General features: G+C 46.8%; 1 protein-coding gene across 13 annotated transcripts in view; it reads right to left on the minus strand.

Annotated features, from left to right (window-relative positions):
* The window catches only part of LOC140599919 (very long chain fatty acid elongase 5-like), an 87,029-nt gene extending 67,240 nt beyond the window's left edge, over window positions 1–19,789 (minus strand). Inside the window, exons 1-7 of one of the 13 annotated variants that reach the window (XR_012002980.1) lie at window positions 13,684–16,930; window positions 13,163–13,228; window positions 12,795–12,894; window positions 8,101–8,204; window positions 7,274–7,386; window positions 6,956–7,108; window positions 5,878–6,617 (exon numbers count right to left, since the gene is read on the minus strand). Coding sequence is in view for 6 of the 13 variants with exons in the window: in XM_072766193.1 (XP_072622294.1) it covers window positions 7,380–7,386; window positions 8,101–8,204; window positions 13,163–13,228; window positions 13,684–13,950 (444 nt within the window). In the remaining 7 variants the exon portion in view is untranslated. Of the gene's footprint in view, window positions 1–2,652; window positions 2,918–5,877; window positions 7,387–8,100; window positions 8,205–12,794; window positions 12,980–13,162 lie in introns of those variants that run through there. The other 12 variants (XR_012002979.1, XR_012002976.1, XR_012002978.1 and 9 more) reach the window with 12 other exon arrangements.
* Window positions 19,790–26,177: the final 6,388 nt, after the last annotated feature.

The following is a 26,177-nucleotide window of genomic DNA, read 5'->3' on the forward strand; positions in this document are numbered from 1 at the left end:
AAGAGGGGGTTACACTGCATAATAATAGATGTGAAACCTGGCTCTACAAAACTTACTGGCTGTGTGACCTTGAGCTAGTCACTTAACTACTCTGTGCTTTAGTTTCTTCATCTGTAAAATAAGAGTAATAATAATAATAATGGTGCTTAACCTCATGGGGTTGCTGTAAAGATTAAATGAGTTAATATTTATGAACTGCTCAGACCAGTGTCTGGCACCCAGCAGGCATTATATAAGTGTTTATTAATAAATGAAATTTTAAAGATGCCCAACATTCCCAGTGAGGTGCAGTCAATGCCAGGAAGAGAGCCCAGCACATTCCTCTTTAGAAAGACTATAATTAGAGCCAACCAAAGGATGCAGGAATTTCCTGCGAATTAGGGAACTGTGGTGGCCAGCAGTGGGGCTGTGTGGAAAAGTCACAGGCTTTGGAATTAGACAAATCTGGATTTTAATCCACTCCATCACTTACTCTCTGATACACTGACAAGTCGCTGGACCTCTCTGAACCTCACTTTTCTCTGTAAAATGGGGACAATGATGTCCAGCTTGCAGAGTTGTGATCTGGTTGGATGATACATAGAAAGTAAGTGGAATCCAGCATGCCCTCAACTGGGGGGAATCACTATTGTCATCATGGCCATCATCATAATCATCATCACCTTCATCATCATCAATCTGTTATGTAGGAAGAAAACAAGGTAGATTTTAAGTCAATGATTCTCAACATAGATAGTCTAGTCAATGTCAACTTTGAAGACATGGGAGGTTGATATGAAGGCTGAAAAGTATATTCAATAAAATGTAATTTAGTATTTGGAAAGTGAAAAATAACACTATTGTTTTCATGATGCAGACCAAATAGAGTGAGATTTGACACACTTCTCTGGAGGAACTAGATTTGCTTTTTAATATTGAGGGTCCATTCTGACAGATGCAGAAATTTAATCTAGTTATTTCCAGGTAAACTGGTCAAATCCAGCAATGATGACACACTCCCCAGAAGTCTTAACATGTCATTTTAGATTGACAGCTCAATCATTTTCAGGATGTTGCTTCCATCTGCCTCCCTTCTTTCTGGGTTGATGTTAGGCTTGTGGTGAGGGGCAGGGTGGGGATGGGTGTAATGTTTACACAAATGTAGCAGCATCATGGGTGAGAAGTGGACACCGTCTTCTGGACCTAGATATGTCCTAGATAGTCCTAAATAGCTCACTATTTTGCTCTACAATGATCATTTTGCTTCTGGTTTTTGGGCATGCCTCCTCTACCGTGGCAATCCATTGAGACACAGCTGTATCTTCCTCCAATCCCTGGGAAGTTTACCCAAGTTACCTCTGATGTGTTTTCCCCCTTTTAGCTCTGAAACTCTTTCTAGACTCACCAGGGATCTCACTCCTGACTTCTTAACTTTTTCTTTCCAGTTGTGGGAATGGCGCATGAGAGCACTGAGTTGCCCTCCTTGTAGAATTACCAGATTTAGCAAATAAAAATATATGACACTCAGTTACATTTGAATTTCAGATAAATAGCGAATACCTTTTTAGAATAAGTATGCCCCAAATATTGCATAGGATATATTTATGTTGAAAATTATTCATTATTTTTCTGAAATTCAAATGTAACTGGACATTCTGCATTTTATTTGGCAACCCTACCTCTTGGGTCAGTGCAAAGTCACGAGAAACTCAAGAAATTTTTCCAGCCCTCCCCAGCATAGGCAGACCATACTACCTTAAGGCTGCTGCAGTTGAAAGCACAGGAGACTTCTATATGTGCAAATAAAGGAAGTGGAACCAAAGGGGAACAAGCAAAGCTTGTGATAGCAGGGAGTCGATCTCCATTGCATTTGGCAGAGTCTCAAAGGCAGACAGAGTTAGGAAACCTAGATAGTGGGAAGGAAAGGATTCAGATGTGCCCTGATTGGAGGCTGCTGGTATGGGGAAACTGTTGGTGTGTTAACTTGAAGCAAGCATCCTATGCAATTGGTCAGGAGTGCGTGCATATTTAGCTTTTTTGGGGGTTGGTCCTAAGTTGGGAGCAGGGACAAAAATTAGGGAATCTGTCAGTTTTTAAGTCCTAGTGTTTGAGGTGGTTGTTATAGAGGTTATTGTGTGGCTTTCTGGACCACTTGCCAGAGATAGTTGGTCTTATTTCCTACCAGTGAATTGTAGTTAGCAGGCTGATTTCCTGGGCTAGGTACTATTAGTAATGGTTTGGTTTCCTGGGTTGGTTCTGCAGACTGGATCTGAGCTCTACTTTTATAGATGGTCTCACCATTGTCCATTTGTATATCTAGTGTCTCATCTGGAAGATTTATCACATCCCTAGACTTCAACAAGGTTATCCCTTGCTCAAATCTTCAAACTAAATGAAGCTGGTACATGACACAGTCTCCACACTCACGTGTAACTGCATTACATAACTTCCAACCTCCCAGACCCCTTGGTTTTATTAGATGGTGGGGGTGCAGGTGGGGGCGGAAGAAGAGGAAAAGGAAAGGAGGAAGAAAGAAGAAGAAAAAAAACCCAACTCTGCTCAATCTCATATATATTTTCCAATCTTTCCCTACATGTGAACTTTGACTTTTCCTCAAAAGCCAGGAATTTAGGTTTGCTGTTCTCAGATGACTTGGTTGATAATCTTAATGCAGGGAAGGTCCCCTTATCTAGCTGCCTTAGTGAAGAAAGGTAAGCAGAAGCTGGATCTTCAGACAGCCCCAGGTTGTCCAGGGTTGGGGGTGAAGTTCACAATCCTGGCGCTGGAGGGCGCTCTTGATCCTTGCAGGAGCACCTGCAACCGCTGCCGGCTCAGCCTCCTTTGCTCAGTTCTTAACAGGATATACAGACACTGCTGAAAGGCAGCTTCTCTCCATTTTTAATTCAGGGTTCTCTGTGACTTTGTGGAGCTGTATACCCTGCGGGGAAATGAGATCAGCCCGAGTTGTATCAAAGAAACTGACCACTTTTGTTCCACGTGTAAAGATTGTTATGAAGCCTCCCCCTTAGATTCTCACTTCAAAAAGCCTTTGCTAACAAGTGGAAATTAGTCCATGGTCTGGGCAAAAGTTAGCTCTTGGACATGGATAATTATTTAAATGTATCATATTTGGTTAATTTTTAAGAAAGGATTTCAGATCTCCATTTGGATGCCTCACTTCTAATGTTCTGGAAGCTCTCTTCAAACCAATGAATGGAGTCACACAGGAAGGTTGGATTCAGGATGGGTGTCAGCCCCATTTTCACATTTGAAACTAAGTATAAGTTTTTGTTGAAACTCCTCTTTCACTACCACCCTGGAACAAACTTGCCTTTCTAACCTAACTTGTCCTGAATCAGTGGAAGTGGCTAACGGTTTAGCTTTTTAAGTATTCACATCATCTTTTCAGTGCAAATCCTATTTGGTATGTGTCAGATCCCTAACACAGAGCTCAGCACCTGGAACACAGTATACCCTCCACATTTGTATATTGCATGACCTAGAAGTCGGTAGTGGAGTCAACTGTGCCACCCATGTCAGTAATGAAGATCTGATGAGCAGATCAAATAAATACTCTCATAATTCTCAGAAAAAAAGAACAACCTAGGAATCCTGAATATGTCACATTGTAATAGTAAAATTTTTATGATTAAAAAAATTGGCATTGCAGAAAACAGGAAAATACAAAGAAATTCAAAACATCCATAATCTCACCATCTAAAGATGGTGTTGTTAACATTTTTATGTTCATATTTTACATGTAATTGTCTGTAAAATTGGGATGCTCTTACATTTTTATTTAGTATTGTATTGATAAATTATTAAATTTTTTAAAAGAATGGGGTTTTGTGGGATCATGTATTATTACCCCAGCTCTATCAGAGTATTTTTTTAGAGCTAAGAACACCCTCTACCTGAATTCTACACATGAAAAAGACATTAAAAGATGATGTGAACTGCCCACATCCCCCTGGCAGCGAGAAGACAAAGGCAGACTCTCAACTCAGCTGTTGCTTCTGAGAATCCAGGGCTCCCCAGTGCGTGCTGTCCAGCGTGTGTCTCCACCTTTATAATGGCTCTATGTGGACTGTTGGAAATGGGTCTTCCCTTATTTTATTCATGATCCCTTGTCCTCCCTCTCCTGTTAATAAGCACGTCATTCAAATCAAGATATTCTACTTCTTTGGTGGTTTACTCCCTCTTCTTCGCACCAGTATCGGCTGGACCAGCTTGATGACTACCTAAAGCTTGCAAATCCATAAGATCTTAGATCCTGATTGGGACAGCTTCAATTCCAAAAACCCTAATTAAGTCTACCTTTGTAGCAGGTATTTTGCCCTAAGACCATCCAGGAACAAAAGACGAAATACTGTCCTCTTTTGGAAAGATTCCTCCATTAACACAGAGAACCCCATGAAAGAGTGAAAGGGAGGGTGACGGAAGAGGAACATGACTTTTCTCCTAATTTCTGGCTCCAGCAACCTGTCCAGGCCCAGCAGCACCTGGGATGCATGCTCAGCTGAGTACACAATGGAGTGTTGTGTCAGCTGGCAGGAATGGGAATGATCATTGAATTCTGAGCTAGAAGATGATCACAGAGCTGCTCCATCTTGAATGGGTTTTATTCCTTCTATTAGATGTATTCTGATTTATGAAGTGATAGCCAGGAACCCAGACCATCAGCTTTTGCACCCTTATGTCACATGCAGCACAACCCCTTTACTTCTGTCTCTGGGACAGTCCCACTGGCTACTCTGGGCCTCTCTGTCTTGGCACGTGGCCACTTTCTGGGCTACAGCACAACCCTGCTATATATTTAAAATTTTAACCAGCACCCTTGCTTATCATTACCTTTAAAAATTCTTGGAAGTGGACTGAAATGTTAATTATAAATTTGGCTATAATTTGACAAATATAAATAACTTTGTGTTTTGTAATGTTCACAGAACCTTTCTACACTGATAAACAATGCCTACTCCTGAATACTCCTATAGTACTCCTGAATCAGGTAGAGTCACTACCACATAGTGCAGGTTAAAGAAAGGATTTTTTCAGTTCACCAAGGATATTTCCCTAAACCCTCACTACCACACTGCCTTACACCAGGCTTTCCCCAGCCAAAATCTTACTTCATTCGGACATGACCTGGGACCTATCACTTCCTCTTGTGCTGCTTAATCAGGCAGAGGCAGCTACAAAGATCTGATGAACATTAGCTCTGAACTCTGGGATGATGAGTTTTTTTTCCCTTCTCCTGGCTGCTAAGCAAATGAACAGACTTTACTCTTATGTGTTTAAGGAGAAAAAAAAAAAAGTTTGCCTTAAAATAGGCACCCACCTCCGAAGGCACTCAACCTGCGTATGGAAAATTGTGTGGGATGTGTTCACATCCTGCATAACTTAGAGGAAATTTTCTCTGAATATACTGTCCACAGGATGCAGCCCTGCTTGGCCTTGAGTTAATTAACTAGAGTACCTGATGAATAAATAGTCCCCAAATAGCATTGCATAAACTTCAACAGTTCTTGAATGTTCTTTACTGGTGAGGCAACACAAAAGAAGGATTTACTTAGTGGAGGAAAAGAGCTAAGGAGAGAGATTATAAAGGAAAAATAAGCATCCTGGAAACAGACACAGCTCCCAGGCCAACTGCTTCCCCAAGACTCTCCACTCCTAGTTTTAAGTGGCTCAGCAAATGTTTGCTTCTGCCATACTATGTGATTTCAGCCATGTAGTCCCTTTTGCTGGTTCTTAGTTTCCCTCTCTATGAAGTAGATAGCAGTATTCGTTTTTCCCATTTCTCATTTTCTCACATCCTCTTGGGAGGCTCTCAGTGAAACATGAAACATTCAGAAATTGTCAGTGAACTTCCACATCTCCCATTGGGGATAGAAGAAGTATTGATCCCAGTAGGCTTTTATTACCGTGTGGCACTTACAGAGATTTACAGAAAAGACAAGCAAATAACACAAAGAGAATACCAAATGGATCATGCGTGTACATTTGAAAACAAATATTTAGACATATACACGTAGCCCTCTCCATCAGCCCATTCACACACACAGAATAACTACAAAAAGGTAGTAAAGAATAGGCAACAAGAGATACGGGAGCAGATGTTCGTTCACACAGCCACGCTGGAAAGCAAACAGACCTACGCTCACTCTTAGATATTCTTATCATCCTTTCCTACTGGAAGTTTAGATATCAAGCCAGGCTTGACTTCTGGCGTGTGGCCAGCCCTGATCTTCACTAGCAGTCATGACTGCCTGTGGTGGAAAACAAGGGTCCAAATGCACATTTATGGAGGCGCTGTACCAGGTACAGGGAACATTGAGCGTAAGACAGTCCCTCCTGGGAGGGCTCACATCCAGTAAAGGAAGGAGAGGTGCAAACCGTTACAAATCCATAGGAGAGTTCTGTGACAGAAGTGAGTACAGGAAACGTGGTCCAATTCTGTCCTCCTGAACTCTAAAAAAGAAAGACAATTCTCCTCCATTCTTCACAGAACAAAATGCAGGCCCAGAGGTATCTGGGTGGGCTGTGGCCCATGCTGCCTTCTGCCCACCATGTTGAGCCCATCACGGAGCGCTCAGTGAAGAGATTGTAGAAGGAGTGGGCAGCGGTGGCCACTGACCCTGGGTGAAAGGAAGGATAAGAGAAAATAACCAGGAGAGCAGTGAGAAGCAGGGCTAAGGAACTAGAAGGATATTGCCTTTGCCTCCTCCTGTCTTTACCTCCCTGTCTGCCAGCAGGGGGGCAGGCCGCCTGCCACCTGGGAAGAGAAAAGCCAGGAAGCCTGGTGAAGCACCAGTCCCATTTTCTTCTGACTTAGGTTCTAAAGAGTCTTCCTGACCCTTCTCCTGGCTCTGGTGTCCCATTTGCCCCGATCCAGCCATGGACCTGAACTCGTCCATCCTAGGTCTGTGAGGGCATCTGGCAATGGTGATCCCCAAACCACAAGGCACTCAGTCACCTGGAGGATCAGTCAGGGATCCCAGGATCTCAGGATATTAGTGATTTGAGGCCAAATAGCCCAGCCCCTTCACTTCACAGATGAGACTGAAACCTTAAGTGTGGAGGTCATTTGCTGCCGGTCCCACATCACGTCGGTGAGTTAAGGTTGGTTCTAGGATGGACAAGATAGTCAGTGAGAAAGTTTCAAGTTGAGAAACTAAAAAGACCCAGTGATGAGTTGGGCTTTTGTTCATGGTCAGATATCTCATCATTGGTGCAGCTGAGAATAGAACCTAGGGCTCAGCCATGGCCCCTGGAGCTAATGGGTCTTTCTTACCTGCTGAAGAATGGTTACATGTCACTTCCAGCACAGGCAGAGCTGCACACAGGGCCCCGGACTAGCCAGTCCATGGTACAGATATGTGAAGACATGGACCAAAACTTCAGCATCTTGGTGAAGAAAGCAACAGAGTAGGATGAGGAGATAAAGGGAAATAGTGGAGCCAGGCCTAGCGGTTTGGGTTTTTCTTTCATGTTCTAATTTTTTAAGCTGCAGAGAGCTCCTCCACACATCCTACAGAAAAAATCCTTGGTAAGGTCCTACCGTGAGGTCTGGCATGAGACACCTGAGGTCATGATGGTGGGTTGGGGTTGATGGGGTGCCAGATGAGGGCGCTCATAATTCCGTCTCTACCATCTGGGCACACGGCCCTGAGAATCTCCCACTGTCCCCTCCCCCATACCAGAGAGGGTGGCTAGGAAGCTCTGACAACAACGGAGATAAAATGGAAGCAGAGGCCTGTCTCATGGCCACAAAGAAGGGGAACCTTAGAACCAAACCATTGGGGATCCCTGGGTGGCGCAGCGGTTTGGCGCCTGCCTTTGGCCCAGGGCGCGATCCTGGAGACCCGGGATCGAGTCCCATGTCAGGCTCCTGGTGCATGGAGCCTGCTTCTCCCTCTGCCTGTGTCTCTGCCTCTCTCTCTCTTTCTGTGTGACTATCATAAATAAATAAAAAAAATAAAAAATAAAAAAAATAAAAAAAAAAAGAACCAAACCATTGTTTACAAGATGCACAACTCCCGAGCTGGAGACTCAGCCCAGCAGAGTGGGGCCTTCCTCACAAGGGCCTGGGGCAGGGCTGTCTGCATCTGTGTCACTTACCTTGACTCTGTGGCACATATCTGACTGCATCCCATGGATTGAAGAACATGGCAGACTTGCAGGAAGGTGATCTGCTCTGGCTTCCTTCCTAATATAGAGAAGACCTGGAGAGGAAGAAAAGATTATGTCAATTCTGGGGACCTTATTTCTTCACTCTTCTCCTGAGGCCTCAACTGTCATGAACAACAGGGTTATTCTGTCTGCCTTACTGGAAGGGAGACTAGAACTCAGGGAAAATAACACTAGTCAAACACCTGGATAGCATCTACTGTGTTCGAGGTACTTTGCATATTTAAATATTCTATAAACACTCATAATAGTATACACTTTAAACTTACCTACATTTTACAGATGGGAAAACTAAGGCATAGACAGATTGAGTAGCTTGCCCAAGGTTATTTGAACACAGTCTGGCTTCAGAAACTGGGCTCCTTCCAATATCTTATCCCACTTCCCAGAGCACTGGGAAGAGAACTCAGGTATTGAACACCCAGCCTGGGACACAGACAACCATAAGACAAATTCCCAAATGTTCTCTGTTCAGTGTTCATTTGTCAAGTTTTTTTTAAAGATTTTTATTTATTAATGAGACACACACACACACACACAGAGACAGAGAGAGAGAGAGGCAGAGACACAGGCAGAGGGAGAAGCAGGCTCCACGCAGGGAGCCCGACGACGTGGGCCACACCCAGGGCTGAAGGTGGAGCTAAACCGCTGAGCCACCTGGGCTGCCCCATTTGTCAAGTTTTTAATAAGAAAGAGCCCCCTCCCTTTCATCACTCCCCTAAAATTATGAACCTTGCTGCAATCCCACTCAATCCTACAAGCTTTCTGGATTCACAAGCAAGGTTTCTTCTTCTCATTAACACTTAAGAATGGCTCTTGCTGCTTGATGATCCTTGCCACTTAATATTAGGGTTTTAAATTTATCTTTTCATTTTCATTTAGCTTAGAACCTGGTTGCTCACAGGGGCAAATGCACACATTTATGCAGGTGCAGGAATGAAGAGGGGGAGTGCATGGGAGTCTGTGGTGATGTGAGATGTTACACCCCTGAGTGTCCACTTCCACTAGTGGAACTGAGGCTTTGCTCTGAGATCAGCCTCAGACGTGGCCACCTGGACAACCCTGAGAACATCCAACAAGAGTGCTGGAGGGAAGGGTTCAAACCAGGCACCTCCAAAACCAGTCCAGACCTAGCTAGCAGAAATAACTCCCTACAAGTGTGTAAGAGCCAAAGCACCCTGGCACTCAGAATTTTGGGCAATTCAATGGCCTTTGAGAAGCACCACCAGCTCACGTTTGCCATCTTCTGGGCAGCAAGGGGAAGCTCATCCGGCCTGCTGGTCCTGCTGGTGGTGCAGCAGACAGGGCTGGCTTCAGCCACAGTCCCTACTGTTCCTCTGCACCTCCTGCTCCCACGGTGCCCACCTGCCTGCCCAAAGATGCCTGTTAGCACAGGAAAAGGAGAAGCTACCAGAAGTATTAGCAGAAAGACTCTCCAAAGGTACTCTAGCCTGTAGCCATTCAATCTTAATGAGCACACAGATTTTCTGGTGAGCTGAGCTTGTTTGTTGAAACGCAGATTCTGAATCAGTGCGCCTGGGGTGGGACATGAAATTCTGCATTTTCAACAAGTTTCCAGGTGATGCAGATGCTGCTGGTCTGGGGACCACACTTTGAGCAGCAGGACTTCAACCCATCATTCAACATCCCTCAATTCAGCATCCAGATCACTACCTGGTGACTTGTCAAGTCTCAGCTAGATTTTTTTTTTCTGTAAGGAAACTTCTTGCTCTTCTTCCAGTTGAACAGAGAACAGAACAGCTAAAAAATATGAAATATCTACCACTTAACTACCACTCAGTGTGTGCCAGGCCCAGAGATAAACACTTTCATACATTATCTATTTCAATCATCTTCCAGTTGTTTCCTTTTATAAAATAACTATTATTACCCCCATTTTATAGATCAAAAAATTGAGGCCCATAAAAGGTAACTAAGCACCCCATGGCTACATAGTAAGTAACTGGCAGAGCTGAGATTCAAACTGAGGTCTTCTGGGCCTCTATGGAAACAACCAGTTCACTGCCTCCCATCAGAAGTCTCAGGAGTCTCAGGTGACACCATCTGATCAAGATCCATTTTTACAAAGTGGATCCTATCAACCCTCTCTCAAGGCCTAACACTGCTATGCCCTGCCATCCCCTTATTCTGAGCCCTCTTGGATGGTAACCTACTGGATGGCAGAAGTAGCCATAGTTAGCCAGGAACGAGGTGGCCATGAACCAAGAAGAAGAAGACAGAAGGAAAGATCAAGTCATAAAGCATGTTCTGCCATGAGACCCACCTACCTGGCTCAGGGCCTGTGAAGCTAAAACCTCCCCTGTCATGTTCTGGATACCACCATCCCTCCCCAACTCTCACTGGTAGTCAGTGAGTGACTGCTAATCAGAGCAACTCCATGGAATGGCTAGAGCAGATGCTGGGACTTGAAGACGTCTTGCTGGTCTCTCAATTGTTTTAATGTGCACAACTATGGACCACATAACCACCCTGGACACCTATTATGTGTGAGGCCCTAAGTTAGGTGCTGGAGTATGAGAGGAACACCAAGTTGTGCAGACAACAGCCCTGCCCCCAGTGAACTCGAAGGCTCACTGAGGTGGAGGAAACAACCCTTACTTGTAAGGTTGGGGCCAGATGAAGAGTAGGAATCAGGAGGTGTTCTAGACATTGGTAGCAGACTGGAGAAGGAGGAGGCCCTGGGCAAACAGAGGGGAAGGGAGGCAGCTTCACACCAAGGGAAGCATGCTGGGTACCCAGACCTCTCCCAACTCCAAGGGATCAGTGAGAATGCAGTGGAGGCTTCCGCCAGGGGAGGAGCAGCCACAGATGCAGAGAGAGAACAGACTTGATTAACAAGGGGTCTTGAAGACTATTTTAAGGAGCTTGAACTTTATCACTTAATATTCATATGACAATGACATGTTGAATAGTACTAAGCACTTCCCCATGCTAGACTCTGTTCTGAGCACCAAGCCACCTCCCTAAAACAAACCAGACAAAAATCCCTACCTTGCAGGACTTCCCAAACTGGTCAGATAGGCCAAGGGAGCTACGAAGGGCTTCTGAGCAAGAAGTGGATGTGGGCATGGCAGATTCTCAAAGGATTATGGTGGCAGCAGAGTAATTTGTTGCCACAATTAAATGATAAGCTCTCTGGGCATGTCTCATGTCCCACAAGTTATCTGTATCTTCCACATGGTACCAGGCACCATGCTGGGCCTGACTTTTAAAAGTGAGACATGGCCCTGCTTTGAAGCACTTGCTCTTTGGAGGGGAGACCAACAAAATCTGCAAATTGTGGGATGGCAGAGTGTTGGTAAATGCTTACCAGGCTGCCAGGGTGGAGAAGATGGGTGGATTGTAGTGTTGGCCAGTTCCTGTGGTGTAAATGCTCCCACCACAACTGATCTCGAGCTACCAGAAAGTCACTGAGTGTGGAGTTAGGGAGAGATGTGTGCAGGCAGTGCTCTCCAGCTGGAGAATCTGGCCCTAGTTTCCCCAAGAGGAAGGGAGGTGGAAACCTAAGGAAGGAAACAGATGACCTGGCCTTAGAGAGCCAACGAAGGCTTCAGGAGAAGCCTGAGCCTGCTGAACATGCAGGAATTTGTCAGGGCACCTAGGACAAGAGCATTTCTGGCAGGAAGCAATTATGTGCCAAGGCCTGGGGCCCATGGGGTGAGGCTGTGGGCCTGGGAAACAGTGCGGTATTGGAGATGGCAGGTGTGCAGGCTGCCTAGGTGATGGAGCAATGCTGAGCCTAGAGGACTGTGGGAGGCTTCTACACCCATCCACAGAGGGTAAGGCTGCCAGGAAGCCCTCAGAGGGCCACAAGTCTCTTTTGGTGTGTAGGTATTTGAGAGGATCATCCCATCAGCAGTGCAGAGGTTGGGCTGGAGGAGAAGAGAGACCAATAGATAGAGGAGGGAAGCTGAGAGGTGTGGCTGTCAGGACCTGCTTCTTCAGGTTGGACTGCTTCCTAGCTGGCACACTGAGGCAGAGGGGTTGGAGGTGAAGGGGCAAGCCCTTTAGCCAGAGCGCCTCACTGCCACCTGCCAATTTACTTGACCCCTCTTGTCCCTGGCACACACTTTCTGTGCCCTGCCTTCCCTGAATTGTAATCACCCATTTCCACATCTGACTCCCCACCTAGAGCGGGATCTCCTGGTGGGCGGTTGTGCCTTCTCCAGTAGCAACTCTACAGGTCCTCACAAAACCTGGCACCCAGAGCATGCCCAGTGCTCATGCTGACCAACCATTTGCTGACAGCAAGGTGTCTGGAAGGAACCCCATGTTTGGGGCTCAGAACACTGAGCAGAGATGAACAGAGCCTAGGTAGAAACAGGAGATGTTGGGAGTTCTATTAGGTGAGTGTGTAGGGGGTAGGGGAATGAATTCTATCTTGCTTGCTACTGACTTCTATTTTTCCATTTAAAGAATAGGAAAATGGGAGATGGCATCTGTGTCTCTACAAGGAAGGCAGGATCACCAGAGATGGAACAGAACCCCAGCTCCTACATGTGTCTGCTCCAAGGCTTTCAGCATTCTGCTGAGGCAGATCATGGTCTTTGGGCACCCTAAAAAGGAGGAGACTCTAGAACTCTGCAGGGCCCCACTGGCCTTACCTCACAGAATAGATACCCTGAGAGAGCTACCAGGCCCGGGTTGTAGGCAGCGAGGGGTCCTGCCAACCTCAGAGGCTTCCATCTGGACATGAACCAAGGACTTGCCACCACCAGAAGAGAGAAGACAAAAAGAAGGGGGACAGGGAAAGGTGAGTGTACCAGGAACCAGGAATCCATCCTCCGGTCTAGAAAAGCAAAAGGGCAGGGAGACAGCCGAGCTGGCCACCATGCCCACCAGCCCCGAGCCCTCCCCTCAGCCAGTTCCCAAGGCCTTGCTCAGTCACCATCTCTGGTTCCTCAAACCGTCAGACATCAGGATGGGGTGGCTAAACAAACAAAAGTTCCCATTAAATGACATCATTCCCTACCTCCGTTTTCAAAGGCCCAGGTGTATTTATTCCAGAGCGTCTCCAATGTACCAGCCATGTGGGCACCTGTAAGTGAGAGCAGTGTTTGTTCCTTGTCCAAACCACCTTCCTCTGCTCACTCTCTCCCTCCCTCACCACATGGCCAGCTGAGGGGCTACCAGGTTCCTCAGCCCCCGCCCCATGACCACTGACTGCAGACCTCCCCACTGTCCCTACCTTTGGGCATTGGACAACCACCCATCATGTACCTCTGAAGAGACTCCACTGCCCATAACTTTGTTCTTATCCTCACACCCTTTGCTGCTCCACTTGGGATCTCCAGTCTCTGCAGTGACCCTCAGGCTGCAGTTCCCAAGGGTAAGGGATGTGGATATTGTGCAGTGAGCAAGGGAGAGGGGTACAGAAAGCTCTGCTGCTCCCCCTTCTCTGGCTCCATGATGCCTGCTCCTTCTGGACATCCCTGGCTTCTCTTGCCCCTCACTGAGCCCAGTCACACCCAGTCCCTCCAGGGCTTAACTTACTCCTGTGGCTTCTGGGCTCCTCTGGTCAGTGACTGATGCTGCTCTGGCTGGTGGTGGGTCCGAGTGACAGGTCCTCAGGGCTCCAGGGCGTAGGGTGTGAAGGACCGGCAGTCCTACCCTCAGAAGCTCTCTCTCGCCTCCTGTGCTCTGATCTGTGAATGACCTCCAGCCCCATCCCCAGCCCCTACACACACACTCGCACACTTGCAGAGAACCTAGAACCATGGCTGATGTCCATGTCCTGGCTGGGCACCCTGCCACCGTCATAGCCTCAGGGAGAAAGAGAACAAAAGACAGCCCAGGTGGAAAGAAGAAATTCAGAGGGCAAAGAACAGAGGTTGGGGCTTGGAGACGGTGAGCAGAAACTCACGGATGGACAGTGCCCACATGGAGGCAGACCGTCAGATCACTGGTCCTTTTTGCATCCCCATCACCCGTGCCCTGCACTCTTCATTCTTAGCACAGGCAATCCTCTCGGAGAAGAAGGTGTGCATGGGACATCATGCCTCCTCCAGCATTTTGGCCATGCCTTCTCTGCTCAGGTTTGCTTTCTTCCTCCCTCTGTCCCATGTGGATACATGGACAAGGATTAAGTGTATACCTTTCTTAGCCTGCTCTCCACTCACCAGTAAGCTGAAGGAGCACAAGGAAATTGGGATTCCCAACCTCTCTTCTATCAACCTGTGCCTAAAGGAAGCAATTAGGTACGTCCTTCCTTCACTTGATCAGATTTGGGAAAACCAAGTTTAGAAGCCAGATCCCTGAGTGATAAGCCAGCAGCCCGTGTCTGGGGCCACGCCTAGAACCACGCTTTTTAAAACATAGAGCCTCAGTTTCTCCTCCAGCAAACAGTACACTGTGCAAAGGCTTGTGAAAAATCATGTCTATGTAAGCCGTAGATTATCCATGCTCAGGGCCTGGAGGATTAAGGGACTTGAAGAACTAGAGAAAGTAATGCATAATCCCCACCAGGAGGATTTGGTTTAGAGATGTGTCTGGCCACACACACTCAGCTGTATGCCTGTACACTCATGCAGGCTGTTACAGACCTTCATACTGCCCCTGCCCTTCTCCTGCCTGGGAATGTTTCTTAGCTGGGTTTCTGCCAGAAGACAAGTCCTTCTCAGTCATATATCACATGGCATTTCCTATAGAATCAAGTCAAAATGACCCAGCTGGGACTTGCAGGCTACTCCTACTCCTGCTGGACCCTCGCGTCTTTAGGTCCATGTGCTACTTCTGAGGCTGCCATCAGTCTGGTCTCCTCATTCTCTCTGGCCCACCCAGACCCATTTCTACTTCTCTAATGAGGTCATACTTCCTCTTCCACCTCCATTTTCCCCATTTAAGGCAGACTCTTCCTTCCTCTTCCACAGAGGCCCCCATTCATCCACCCCCTGACCATGACAGATACTGTCTGTACCATGGAGGTTAGCCTGTGAGTTCAATGGTCCAGAGTAAATGGTAAGTTCCCTGTGGGAAATGACCCCCTCTGCATTTAACAGACTAATGGGAGCCCTAGAGGCAATGCCAGGCAGATGGAAACAAGATACCTAAAGTTGTGGTCATCATAAAACCTCTTACACATGGATCTCCTTACAGTGGTTGGGGGATACCCTTGGAAAATCCCTTGCATAGGACCTGAGATGTCGTGTCACTGCCTTATCTCTGGGAAGCAGGTGGCATCAAGAAAATAAATCTATGAATTTTAGGCAAGAGACACTATAGCCTAGTGCCTTTTTTGAGCTCAGCATAAATCTACTTTGAGGGAGGAGTCCACTGGTCTTCCACCATGTCCTCCTCCTTTAATGCCCTTGGGGTTTATAGATCATAAAGACTAGGGCAAGGCTTGTCTTTCCATATCCTACAACAGTCAAATAAGATTGTGACTGAATACCCACACAGATTCCTTCTGCATCAAGCAAAATAATAAAGGGCATTAAACTCTCTTGCTCCTTCCTCACCCTATGACCCATCATGCTCACAGTGCCCTGGCTGCTCTGAGTGCTGAGTGAGCTGAGCCACCTCTGGGGTTGCCCTGAGCGCTGAGGTGAGGCAGGATGCCTATCTGATAGCAGAGGGCTAGAAATTTTATGTGTAGGACCCAGCATTTGCAAAGAATATTATACTTACATACCTATACAGTAACAATAGCTCCCACTAAGTAAGTAAGCCCTACCATATGCCAACCACTCTTCCAGACACCATATACACACTGACAAGTAGGATCATCATGACCCCAACAAGTAGATACTATCAACATTGCCTTTTACTAATGGGGAAACTAAGGCACAAAAAGGTTAAATAACTTGTCCAATATGACACAGCTCCTAAGTAGCAGGGTCAGGATTCAAGCGAGGCAGTATGGCTCCAGAGCCCATACACTTAACAAGTGTGTTATACTGTCCCTTCAAGTGTCTTGGTGTACCACGGCTTGTTTTATTGAGATGGGAAGACTCAAAGTGTGGCCTTGAGGAAGAGGAAACCCCAATTTATCAGACTCAAAATACAAATTCTCCTTTTGATTTTCATAATAACCCTGTGCAAGTAGCAATAGAAGCCTCCTTCCTTCCCTTTCTCCCCTTTCCTCTCTCCTGTCCTTCCTTCCTTACCTCCTAATGCCCATCCATCCACCTAGATCAGACCAGGGATTTCCAGACCCTTGGGATCAATGTAGGGGCACTTCAGCCACCTCTGTCTGGGGAGGTGACCTGACATGTCACCACAGTCCTTTAGTATGTCCCTTCCCACGTGCTGACAAGAAGCAGCCCCAGGCTGTGCAGGTCAAAATTGGCAAAAATTGTTGTGCTGAAAAAATGGCCAGGTCCTCTCCAATGTGAGCTGAAGAAGGTTCTTTCCTCTCTTCTGTCAATCTCTCTCTCTCTCCCTCTCCCTCTCCCTCTCCTCTTCTTACTTCCTCATCCTCCTCCTTCTCTCTCTGTCCCTTTTTCTTGCCCCCCTCTCTGGGGAGAGCTTGCACCAGATTTTATTGGAATAGAAGAGTATTACTGATTGAACATTGAACATTGAAAATGACCACTATAGATAATGTGAATGTTACCCTCAGCTCCAGCTGGATAATTTGGGCAGCAATACTTTGCTGCTTGTGCTGACAGGAGTGCTGGCATACTCTCACCCCTATCTTCTGTGAGGAGTGCCCTCAGAAGCAGTCGTGGGACCTTTTCTTTCTCCACTGCAAGGCCACTATCAAAAGCACCACCCTCTGCCTCTATACACTATCCCTCCCAGGACCCTGGGTGATACCTTCTCACTATCAAAAGCAGGAAGGGCTGTGCTTCACAGGACTAAATTTCAGCCACAAAAGAGGCATTCCCCAGTGTTGATCTTACTTCTAATTGTATTATATTCTTCATACGTTATGCTCCTCTCATGATAATGTAGTTTAGCCTTTTGTTTCATTAATACTGTTGTAAGTTGACAACATTTTTCGAGCGGCATGCAGGAGGCTGTCAAAATAAATAACTAGGACTGCAAGCAGTCTTTGAGCAACTGTTACATACCACTGTGGGTTCAGTGGCCAGAGTCAGGCCATTGCTCCTGCACCATTGCCCACACAGCCTCCACTACCCAGCTTGCCTGGTTCTGCTAACTTCATGAACGCCCCATACGGGTATGCATGCCTAGCTGAGCTACATCTCTCCATCATAACTTGGAGTGCCTAGTTCCAAACTTGAGGATCTCTCCTAAGTGGAAAATTCCTGAAGACAAGATGAAAGGAAATTGTGTGTGTGTGTGTGTGTGTGTGCACACGCGCACGTGCACATGTGCCCACACAGGTGTATTAAACATGGTGTGAGCCAAGTAACTTTATTTCTGTCTGTATATATTTGCCCTGACCAGCAACCATGGGGTTGCCCCAACCATTCCTATTTTTGTCTACTTTTCTTTCTGATGCTCTGCCTTGCTTCCCTTGCCAGGGAAATCTAGGAAGTTTGGAGTGTGCAGTACCAGGAACAGGGGTAGGGAAAGGAGTAGAAGCCCCACACCACGGGACAAACTGGGGAGGAGGGAAGGAAGGTCTTCAGTGGGCATGATGTGAGGAGGGGTTTAGGATGTCCCAATATGGGTGGAGATGCCCATGTCCACCAGCCAGGTGAGCATCTCCCTGGACCTCAGGGAACCTGACATGTCACCACAGTCCTTTAACATGTCCCTTCCCACGTGCTGACAAGAAGCAGCCCCAGGCTGTGCAGGTCAAAATTGGCAAACATTGCTGCACTTTGGCCTGGTTTCTCACTTTGCCCCTAGATGTTTCCAGCTTTGACGCATGTGGGGGGTGTACAGGCTGGAGGCTGTACCCATGGCCTCAGGCAGCCTCCTTCCCCAATCAAGCTTGAGCTGAGAGAGCTTATTGTAAGAATCACTTACAGGTGCCTTGGCAGGGCATTCCTGCCAGCCTCACAGATGCAGTAATAGGTCCTTGTACAATGTGGGCCATTACCAACAAGGATAACTAAATCATTCATTTCATTAACAACGGGGTTTGGCAGATAATTGTGCATAAGGCAATTATCAGTCATGCGCATTCCAGGAAGGAGTGTGGTAGGATGATTTTCAACAGAGCTTCCAAGAGACTTATGAGACAAGATTGAAACCACTGCTGAGTGCTCCCCCCACCAGAATGAGCTGCTCTTATAAGCCTGTGGCTTTATGGTCAGAGATGGAGAGAGAGAGAGAGTTCAGGTTTACTCCTTGCAGAAAGATTCCTTGGGTGACCTTGGCCTTTCTCTCTTCTTTAGTAGAATAAGCTCCAAATTCCACCGTGCTCATTTCTGCCTCACTGCACATCTGATCTTCACAGGCCAACCCACCACAGATATCTTCCGAAATCAATGATTTTGTCATGTTAGCAGCCTGCTCAGGAAATAGAAAAAGTTACTCATTGCCTATAGGTTTCAAGTTTAGCTCAGATTAGTACTAAAATCCTCTCTGAGTGCATCAACTGATGAACAGATAAATGAAATACAGTAGGCATATCCACACCACGGAATATCATTCACCCATAAAAGTGAATGGAGTACTGATTCAGCCTACAACATGGATAAGCCCTGAAAGCATTACCCTGAATGAAAGAAGACAATCACAAAAGGCCACATTTTGTGTGATTCCATTTATATAAAATGTCCAAAATAAACAGATCTAGAGACTTAGAAAGTAAATTAGTGGTTTCCAGGCACTGCAGGGCAGAAGAAGGGGAGAACTGAGAGCAACTGCTAGCAGGTATAAGGTTTCTTTTTGGGGTGATGAAAGTGTTCTGGAATTCAATAGTGATGGAAGGCCCATAACTCTGAATATACTCAAAACTGCCAAATCGCACATTATTAAAAGGGTGAATTTTACAGTGTATGAATTCGAAAATAAAAAAATCTCTCCAAGGCATGGGATCAGGTGGGGGCCGTCAAGTGCTGGCTTGCAGAGCCAGGGACGCTGTCCACTGGTGCAGTCCTGGACACGGATGCCATGGATGTTTATGTGTCATGTTCCCTTCAAAGCGTTCTCTGGAATGGAATGGAATGGAATGGAATGACCCCATTCACAAAGCTACTGCCTGGTGTGGCTTAGGATTACAAAGAAAGCACTCATTCTTTCTAACATTCCTCTTACTGTGTAGAGAGCAAATGAGCTCAAAATTCTGAAATCCTCTTCTCCTCCAACCTATCCTAATTTGCAAAGGAAGTTTCTGAGGACATTCCAAGGTGTTGTAATGTAGAACAGCAGACTTCCCCTTGATCATGTCCAATTAGATATTTGTTTACTTATTTCCAGAACTTATCCCCTCATCTTCAAATCCTACCATCCTATCCGATTAATTACTTGTACAGAATTAAGATTTTTCTCAAGCAGCATCCTGTGTCCAACTTTGTCAATTTTACAAGGGTATGTAAATATTATTTAACAGTTTTTGAAACCACTACTATGGTTATTATTCTCAGGGAATGTTGGATCAAAGAATGAAGATATAATATGAAGATATTGGGAATTATAACTTTGAGCCACAAGGAAAAGACATTTACAAAGAAATAAAACCTATTTTGGTGACTCTTGTGAACAGGATAATGTGGAACTGTGTGTATAGTTTTAGATCTCTTTGCTAAATAATCAGTTATATTTCTTCACAGTTACTTCTTGGGTGCCTTTCTGATTCTGCTTCTCCATCTGGAAAATGGGGGGAAACACCCACTGGCTGAGAATTCTCATATGATATTATTCCCTTATTCCATACCCTACTATTCACTCTTGAGAAATAGCTCTGTTATTTTCTTCTCCTCCCTCTTTATTTATTCCTGTCTCATTTTGCTGTTTACTATACTGGATTGGAGAGGGAAGAAATGCCATCAATAAGCCCGCTTTAGTATTTCTGAGTCTTTTTCAAGACTGAGCTGGTGAAGGAAGGAGTTCAAGCTCATGGAACGGAGTTGAAGACTGTGGATTTAGGATCCCTGACATGTAGAAGGAACTAGGGCAGTGGTTAGGATGGAGATTGGATAACTTGGTCCCTGGGTTCTGGCCTCAGCTCTATCTCTCAACTACCCAACCATCTTTGGAAGATCGTTTGTCTGGATCTTAGTGTCTTTTCCTGGGAAGTGAAGTGTTTGTAAAATAGGTGATCTGGTTGGCATTGGGTCATTTCATTAAAGTCACATTGTCTACTCTATACTAACCAAACAAGAAGTTGGCTTTTCAGACTCACTACCAATGGCAAAACAAAGTACTTATTGCCAATGACTGTGTTTCAGCAACTACCTATGGAACTGCACCTGGCTAGCCCAGAGATGTGTTAGGTAACCCTGGGGAGATGAGATCTCTCATCTGCATTGAGTTCCTCTCTAAGTAAATCCAGTCCCAGATGCTTTGGTGTGTTGCCATGGCATAGATCTTTTGACATATAGAGGGCAGGCGGACAAGGCATGGGTGCCAAGGCAGATGGCTGTGGCCTGGGTCTGCCCAGGGCCCAGTCAGACTTCCAGGTGTGAAATCCGAAGACCCAAGTCCACAAGCGCCTGGATGCACTGGGGAGTAATGCCACGGGATCCTTGTGAGCAGGGGCTTTGCCTGCATCTTCTTGCTATGGCTAATTCTAGGGCTGGACTGCAAACCAAGGATCTGCCCTTTAGCACTGCTGCTGGAAGTGAGTCCAGGGCATTCACTCAGAAAAGCACTGGTACTATCTCATCACAGATGTATAAACACCTTCTCTGTACTGGTAATTCTGCTTCTGCACAAGAGCCTAAAGAAATGCCCACAAGGTCCACTGAGGATGTGCCCAGAGGTGATACTTGCAGGTGGGAGCTGAGGCGATCCGGGAGTCCACTGCTAGGAAGGGCCAAGCAGAATGGAAGGAGGGAGGAGGGCACTAGGTGGGTACACACCAAGAAACAGCCAACTAGAAGAATATGGAGCTACATGGATGGACTTACAAACCATGATACTGAGGGAAAAAATAAAAAGCAAAATTAGATTGATAACATAACCCTGGTTAGGTAAATTAAACCTATATGCCAACAAAAGAAGAATGCATTGGTTGGAAGAATGTGCACAAAGACACAATTAGGTGCCTTAGAATGTTTGCCTGCAGGGGAATGGAGAGTGAGAATTAAAATCAAAGAAAATACATACATACATACATAAAAATATTAGTAAAACAAGACAAGGGCAGTTTAATGACCTGAGGGGTATGATTAACCCACCTCTACACTGGAGATAGAAATAGGGGAAAAAAACAAACTAAGACTTAGCAGCTGGAAATGATTTTTTAGAGCTTGTGTCTAGAACGCAGTGACCTTAAATTGGATATGCTGACTATCACAAAAACCTTAGTGCCATTATGTCCTATCCCTCCAATGCCACCAATTCTCTCACTGATGACAAATAGGAAAGGATAAATAAATGAGGAAATTTACAGGTTTCTCAGTGTGTAGACAGCTTCTTTGCTGGGATGACTGCTGCTCAAAGAAATGAAGGCGTGATCCTGCTGGGCTGATATTATTTCCTGCCACACCAGATTATGGAGCCAGCCAATTTCCCAATTTGAAGTCATTCCTGGGAAGGACAGTAGCAGCAAAATGCGCTCTGATTCCCAAAACTACTGAAGACACAGCCCTACTGCTTTAGGAAGCAGGAACTCATGACTTCTTCTGGAAAATGCAGTGCAATCAGAGTTTTGATAAGAACTTGTGCATTGGGGCTCAGCCTCTTGTAAAGCTCTGGGATCCCTGATCCACCACAGAGCCAGGTACCCACTGGAAACACTATGAAGAGACAGATGCCTGATCAGGCCCTTCCTTCCCCAGGGCTGAGCCAGCCATTCCAGCAGAAGTGCCAGACAGGTGCATGAAAAAGCCACTTTGGACATTCCAGCTCCAGCAGCAATCACGTAAAGTGGAAAAGCCATATAGTTGAGTCTGATCAACCCACAGAAATCATGAGACGTAATAATGCGCTGTTGTGTTAAGCCACTAAGTTTTGGGGTGGTTCATTACACAGCAGCAGAGAACTGAAATACTGGTGCATGGTGGAACTAAACAAATTGTATCAAATTAATATTTATGAATTTATTTCCTTCTTTTAATGATAAAACAAAGAATCTTTGATTGCTCCTTCCAAATGCCAGGTGAAAGGCACTGCAGCATCCCCAGCCACAGGGTAGGTTGATGTTATGGCACCCCCCACCCCATCACTGGAGAGCCCAATGGACCATGTGCTCTAGTCAATCACTGGCTCATGAGCTCCTGGCATACTGCTGGGAGGTAACAGGCCAAGCTGGGGGTTTAAATAAGGAGCCCAAGATCATACGACTAGTAAGTGGAGGCATCAGAGTTCAGACTCAGTCCAACCAACTGTCTGTTCAGTGCTCCTTCCATTATATTGTGTCGTTTAATTGCTGGTACTATTTTTTATAAAAAGAAACAGATATGAGAGATGCTGGCATGAATCAGGTGCCTAGTTGGTGTCTGCTGATTTCTTGACTCTGAGACAAGGGGAGAGTTAAGAAGAGCCTCCACTCCTGCCCAACAAATAGCATCCTCACTAGAATGAAAACTCTGAGTGGGTGGACTTGCTTGTCTTGATCACTGTTATCTCCCTACCACCTAGAACCACCATCCTCCCCACCCATAGGAGACACTCCATAGAAATGTGTTGAAGGAATGGATAAATGCATCAGTGGGTGGAACCCCAGATCTGGGGCCTGGAGTGTGTCCGGGGACTGACCTCCACATGTTAGGCTAGTTTGGATCTGTGCTGCCTGGTGTTGCAGGTGACCACACACATCATCACCTGCAGTATCTCAGGTCTGGCCGGCTCCTTGGTAGGCGAGCTCAGCCTGGGGCTGCCATGCCTTTCCCTTTCTCACCATTAGAGGGCAGGTGTGTCCTTGGAGTCAGCCAACCAGTTCTGCAGCTCCAAAGGCACCTTGGGCTTCCAGGCTGAACAGAACACTAAATGGATCTGCCAAGATAGACTAACTCAGAGATCACTAGAGATGTACCAAGTGAACAAAGGCATATATATCGGCAGTCCTATGACCTCACTCTAGCCTCCCTTCTGCTACCTCTGCAGTGGAGAACCTCAAACTAAAGGTTCTGAGCCCCCTCTGTGTTCTTTTTTTTTTTTTTTTTCTGTGTTCTGATCCCAGGCAGTATCACCTTGGAGTCACCTTCTCACATTCCACTCTCCAAATATTCCAAGCTGGAAAACTGCTGATGTGCAGAAGCCAGTCTGAGGAGTCGAGAAAGGAGGAGAAACTTAACGTGTGCCCATGAGTGTGTTTGGGGTAAAGGCTGAGCAGGGCCAGGTTGTCCCATGCTTGTGAATACTCCTTGCCTTACCTGATCCTCCAGGCACTTTGGAGAGAGGGTATTATTACTATACAGATGAAGAGACTGAGGGTCAGAGTGGTGAGTTTGCCCAAAATCACATACCTGGTACGTGACTGAGCTGGGACTCAAACACAGGGTGGCCTGGCTTCAAAGTTCCTGCTGTTTTCTCCATAAGACCAGGAATCCTGGGGTGATCAGGACTTTGGAGAAGGAGCAAAGTCTGGCAGTATGGAGAAGGTGATGGAACTCCAGGATAGATAAACAGCCAGAAAGAACTGTACCAACCATCAAACATTAGTCCTCTCATTTAGTCCTCACAAGTCTACAGAGTTTGCGTGGCTTCATCCCCATTGCAGAGCTGAGGTGAGGTGCCTGCCCAGTGCTGACCACGCATGGGCGCTCTGCCTCCAGCGCTACTGGACTTCATTACCAAAGGCTGAGATGTGAGGGGATGCACCTCTATCCATCTCCTGATCCCTGGCAGCAAGGGTGGGGAGAAATACACAGGTTCGGGTGCTTCTGGTGCCCCTTTGTGTCATCTATAAAGTGGGTGGCAGTGACTATCCCTTTACCCTTCAGCCAGCTCTGTGAGAGGCAAACTAGTGTGCTCTGTGTGGGTCTGAAATGGAAAGACCCAAGACAGGAAGAAATCAAGAGTGTGGGCTTAAAAATTATGTCAACTTTGCTTCTCCTTCTGCTTACAAAGGTTTTGTAAAGACTAACGTAAGTTTCTATGGGACAAATCCTAGGCCTTTTTTTTTTTTTTTTGCTTTTTCTTTTGCCTTTCCTCCTCAGCCCCTCACTCATGTTGATTCAAAGCAACAGGAGTTAACTGGGCTAAGCAGAATCCCTGCACCAGGCACTGTGGGGAAGCAGCAAAAGTGTACATCCTGGAGCAACAGGCACTGGAGCATCCAGGGACAGAGCAGTGTACGCAGGCGCCAGGAGCTACCAAGGCTTCCGTCCTGCACTGGGTAGTTCTCCATCCTTTCTCACTGCCTATAGTGCTAGCAGCCAGGCTCACGTCCCCAGGAGACCCATTGGGGATGGGGCTCACACCAGGCCTGGTCAGGAAGCAACAGACCTGTGTCTTCCCACGAGCTGAGTGATGGACCCCTCTCTTTTTGAGAAGACAGTGCCCCACGTTCTTTACCTGCCATATCTGCACTGAACCCGGCTCAAGCCAAAAAATTGCATCTCCTTCTCTTGCTGCAATTGTAGGAAACATTTTACAGGCAGATACTCCTTTTTCCCCCGGGCACTCAGAGTTCATCAGCATGAGCAGAGCACAGCACTCTTCTCCCTAACCAACTGGGGCAGAGGAAGAAGGGGAGGCAGCATCTATGTGTTTTGCCATGCACCATCATCGGATGGGCAGGAGCCTATAGGTACCCTTCCTCCTGGCCTGCAGATAAACGGGGTCCTGAGATAAACCGGGTCCAGCTGCTGTGCGCCATGCATTTTAAGGATGGGGAAGTGCTTGGCGCAGAGTAGGTGCTCCGTGAATGTTGGCTGGGCAAAGAAGCTGGACTTTTGTGGCTCATTTTTGACAAAGTAGTTGTTAGGGGCACCTAGAAATGCAGACTGTCTTTGCTGGGGAGTGTGGCAATGCTGGGATGTTCCTCCTCTTGCCTCTTCAAGGGGAGCCAGAGGACTCTCTGCCCCTGATAGAGGCAGAGGCAGCATCCCCTGCTGGGGGAAGAGAGGGAGAGAATGCAAATGGGAGAGGCCTGCCCAGGAGGCCTCAGCTGCTGCCGTCCCTGCCTGTGGGAGTCCCCACACAAGGGCAGCAGCTTGTCCTCCTCTGTCCTCAGAGGCTGTGGTCATCAAATAGGTCTGTGTCTTCCTCTGGGCAGGGGATCAAGGTGACCCTTGAAAGTCTCTTTCAGTGTGTAGATTCCATAGCCAGTTGGAGAGCCCAGTTCTCTCCTGGGGAGGCTGCCAGGAAGGGAGGAACTATGCACCTCGATGCAGGTAAAAGGAGCTCTGCGTCTTGTGCTTCAGGGCCTGCCAATCACCCCCAGGATGTTCCCTGTCTGATAACAGTGCAGAGGGCCAAAAGACACAGACCTACTGGCCTGAGTGTCCTCACCAGAGAGGGGAAGGGTGAGTGCAGAGCACAGCCTCCAGAGAGTGCATGCCAATGGTATCCTTGTCAGTGGCGCTGGGTCTCAGGGTGGTGGGGTGCACGTTATTGCAGGGATGTTGGTGCCAATACCACCCCCTGGGGGCCAGGTTCCAGGGGAGAGCACTTCTTCCTAGCCACAGGGCCAGCTGGGATGCACAGAAGTGGGGGCGGCATACCAGCCCCACAGGGTCTTCATCCCAGAGTCAGAGACACGAGGGCCTGTGTATAAACCAGCCTATCCCAGAATTGAGCTGGCCTGGCCTCAGCTACAGATGCCTGACCATCACCCATAGGCCAGAGCAACCAATGAGCCTGGGACCCAAGCAAATCACGTCTCCCCAAAAGTTTAATCTACAGGATGGGAGATGCCTGTGTGCTGATCTGCTCTAGAAACTCGATGGCACTTGGCACAGGCATGCAACCTGTCCACAAAGAAGCACACCTACCACAGGCAGCCAATTTGGAAGTCTGAAACTCATTGGAATGAGATAAACACCCTTTGAGTGAAGCCAACAGAAGAATGACAG

This window comes from Vulpes vulpes, chromosome 8 (genome assembly GCF_048418805.1).
Source record: "Vulpes vulpes isolate BD-2025 chromosome 8, VulVul3, whole genome shotgun sequence".
Classification (NCBI taxonomy): domain Eukaryota; kingdom Metazoa; phylum Chordata; class Mammalia; order Carnivora; family Canidae; genus Vulpes; species Vulpes vulpes.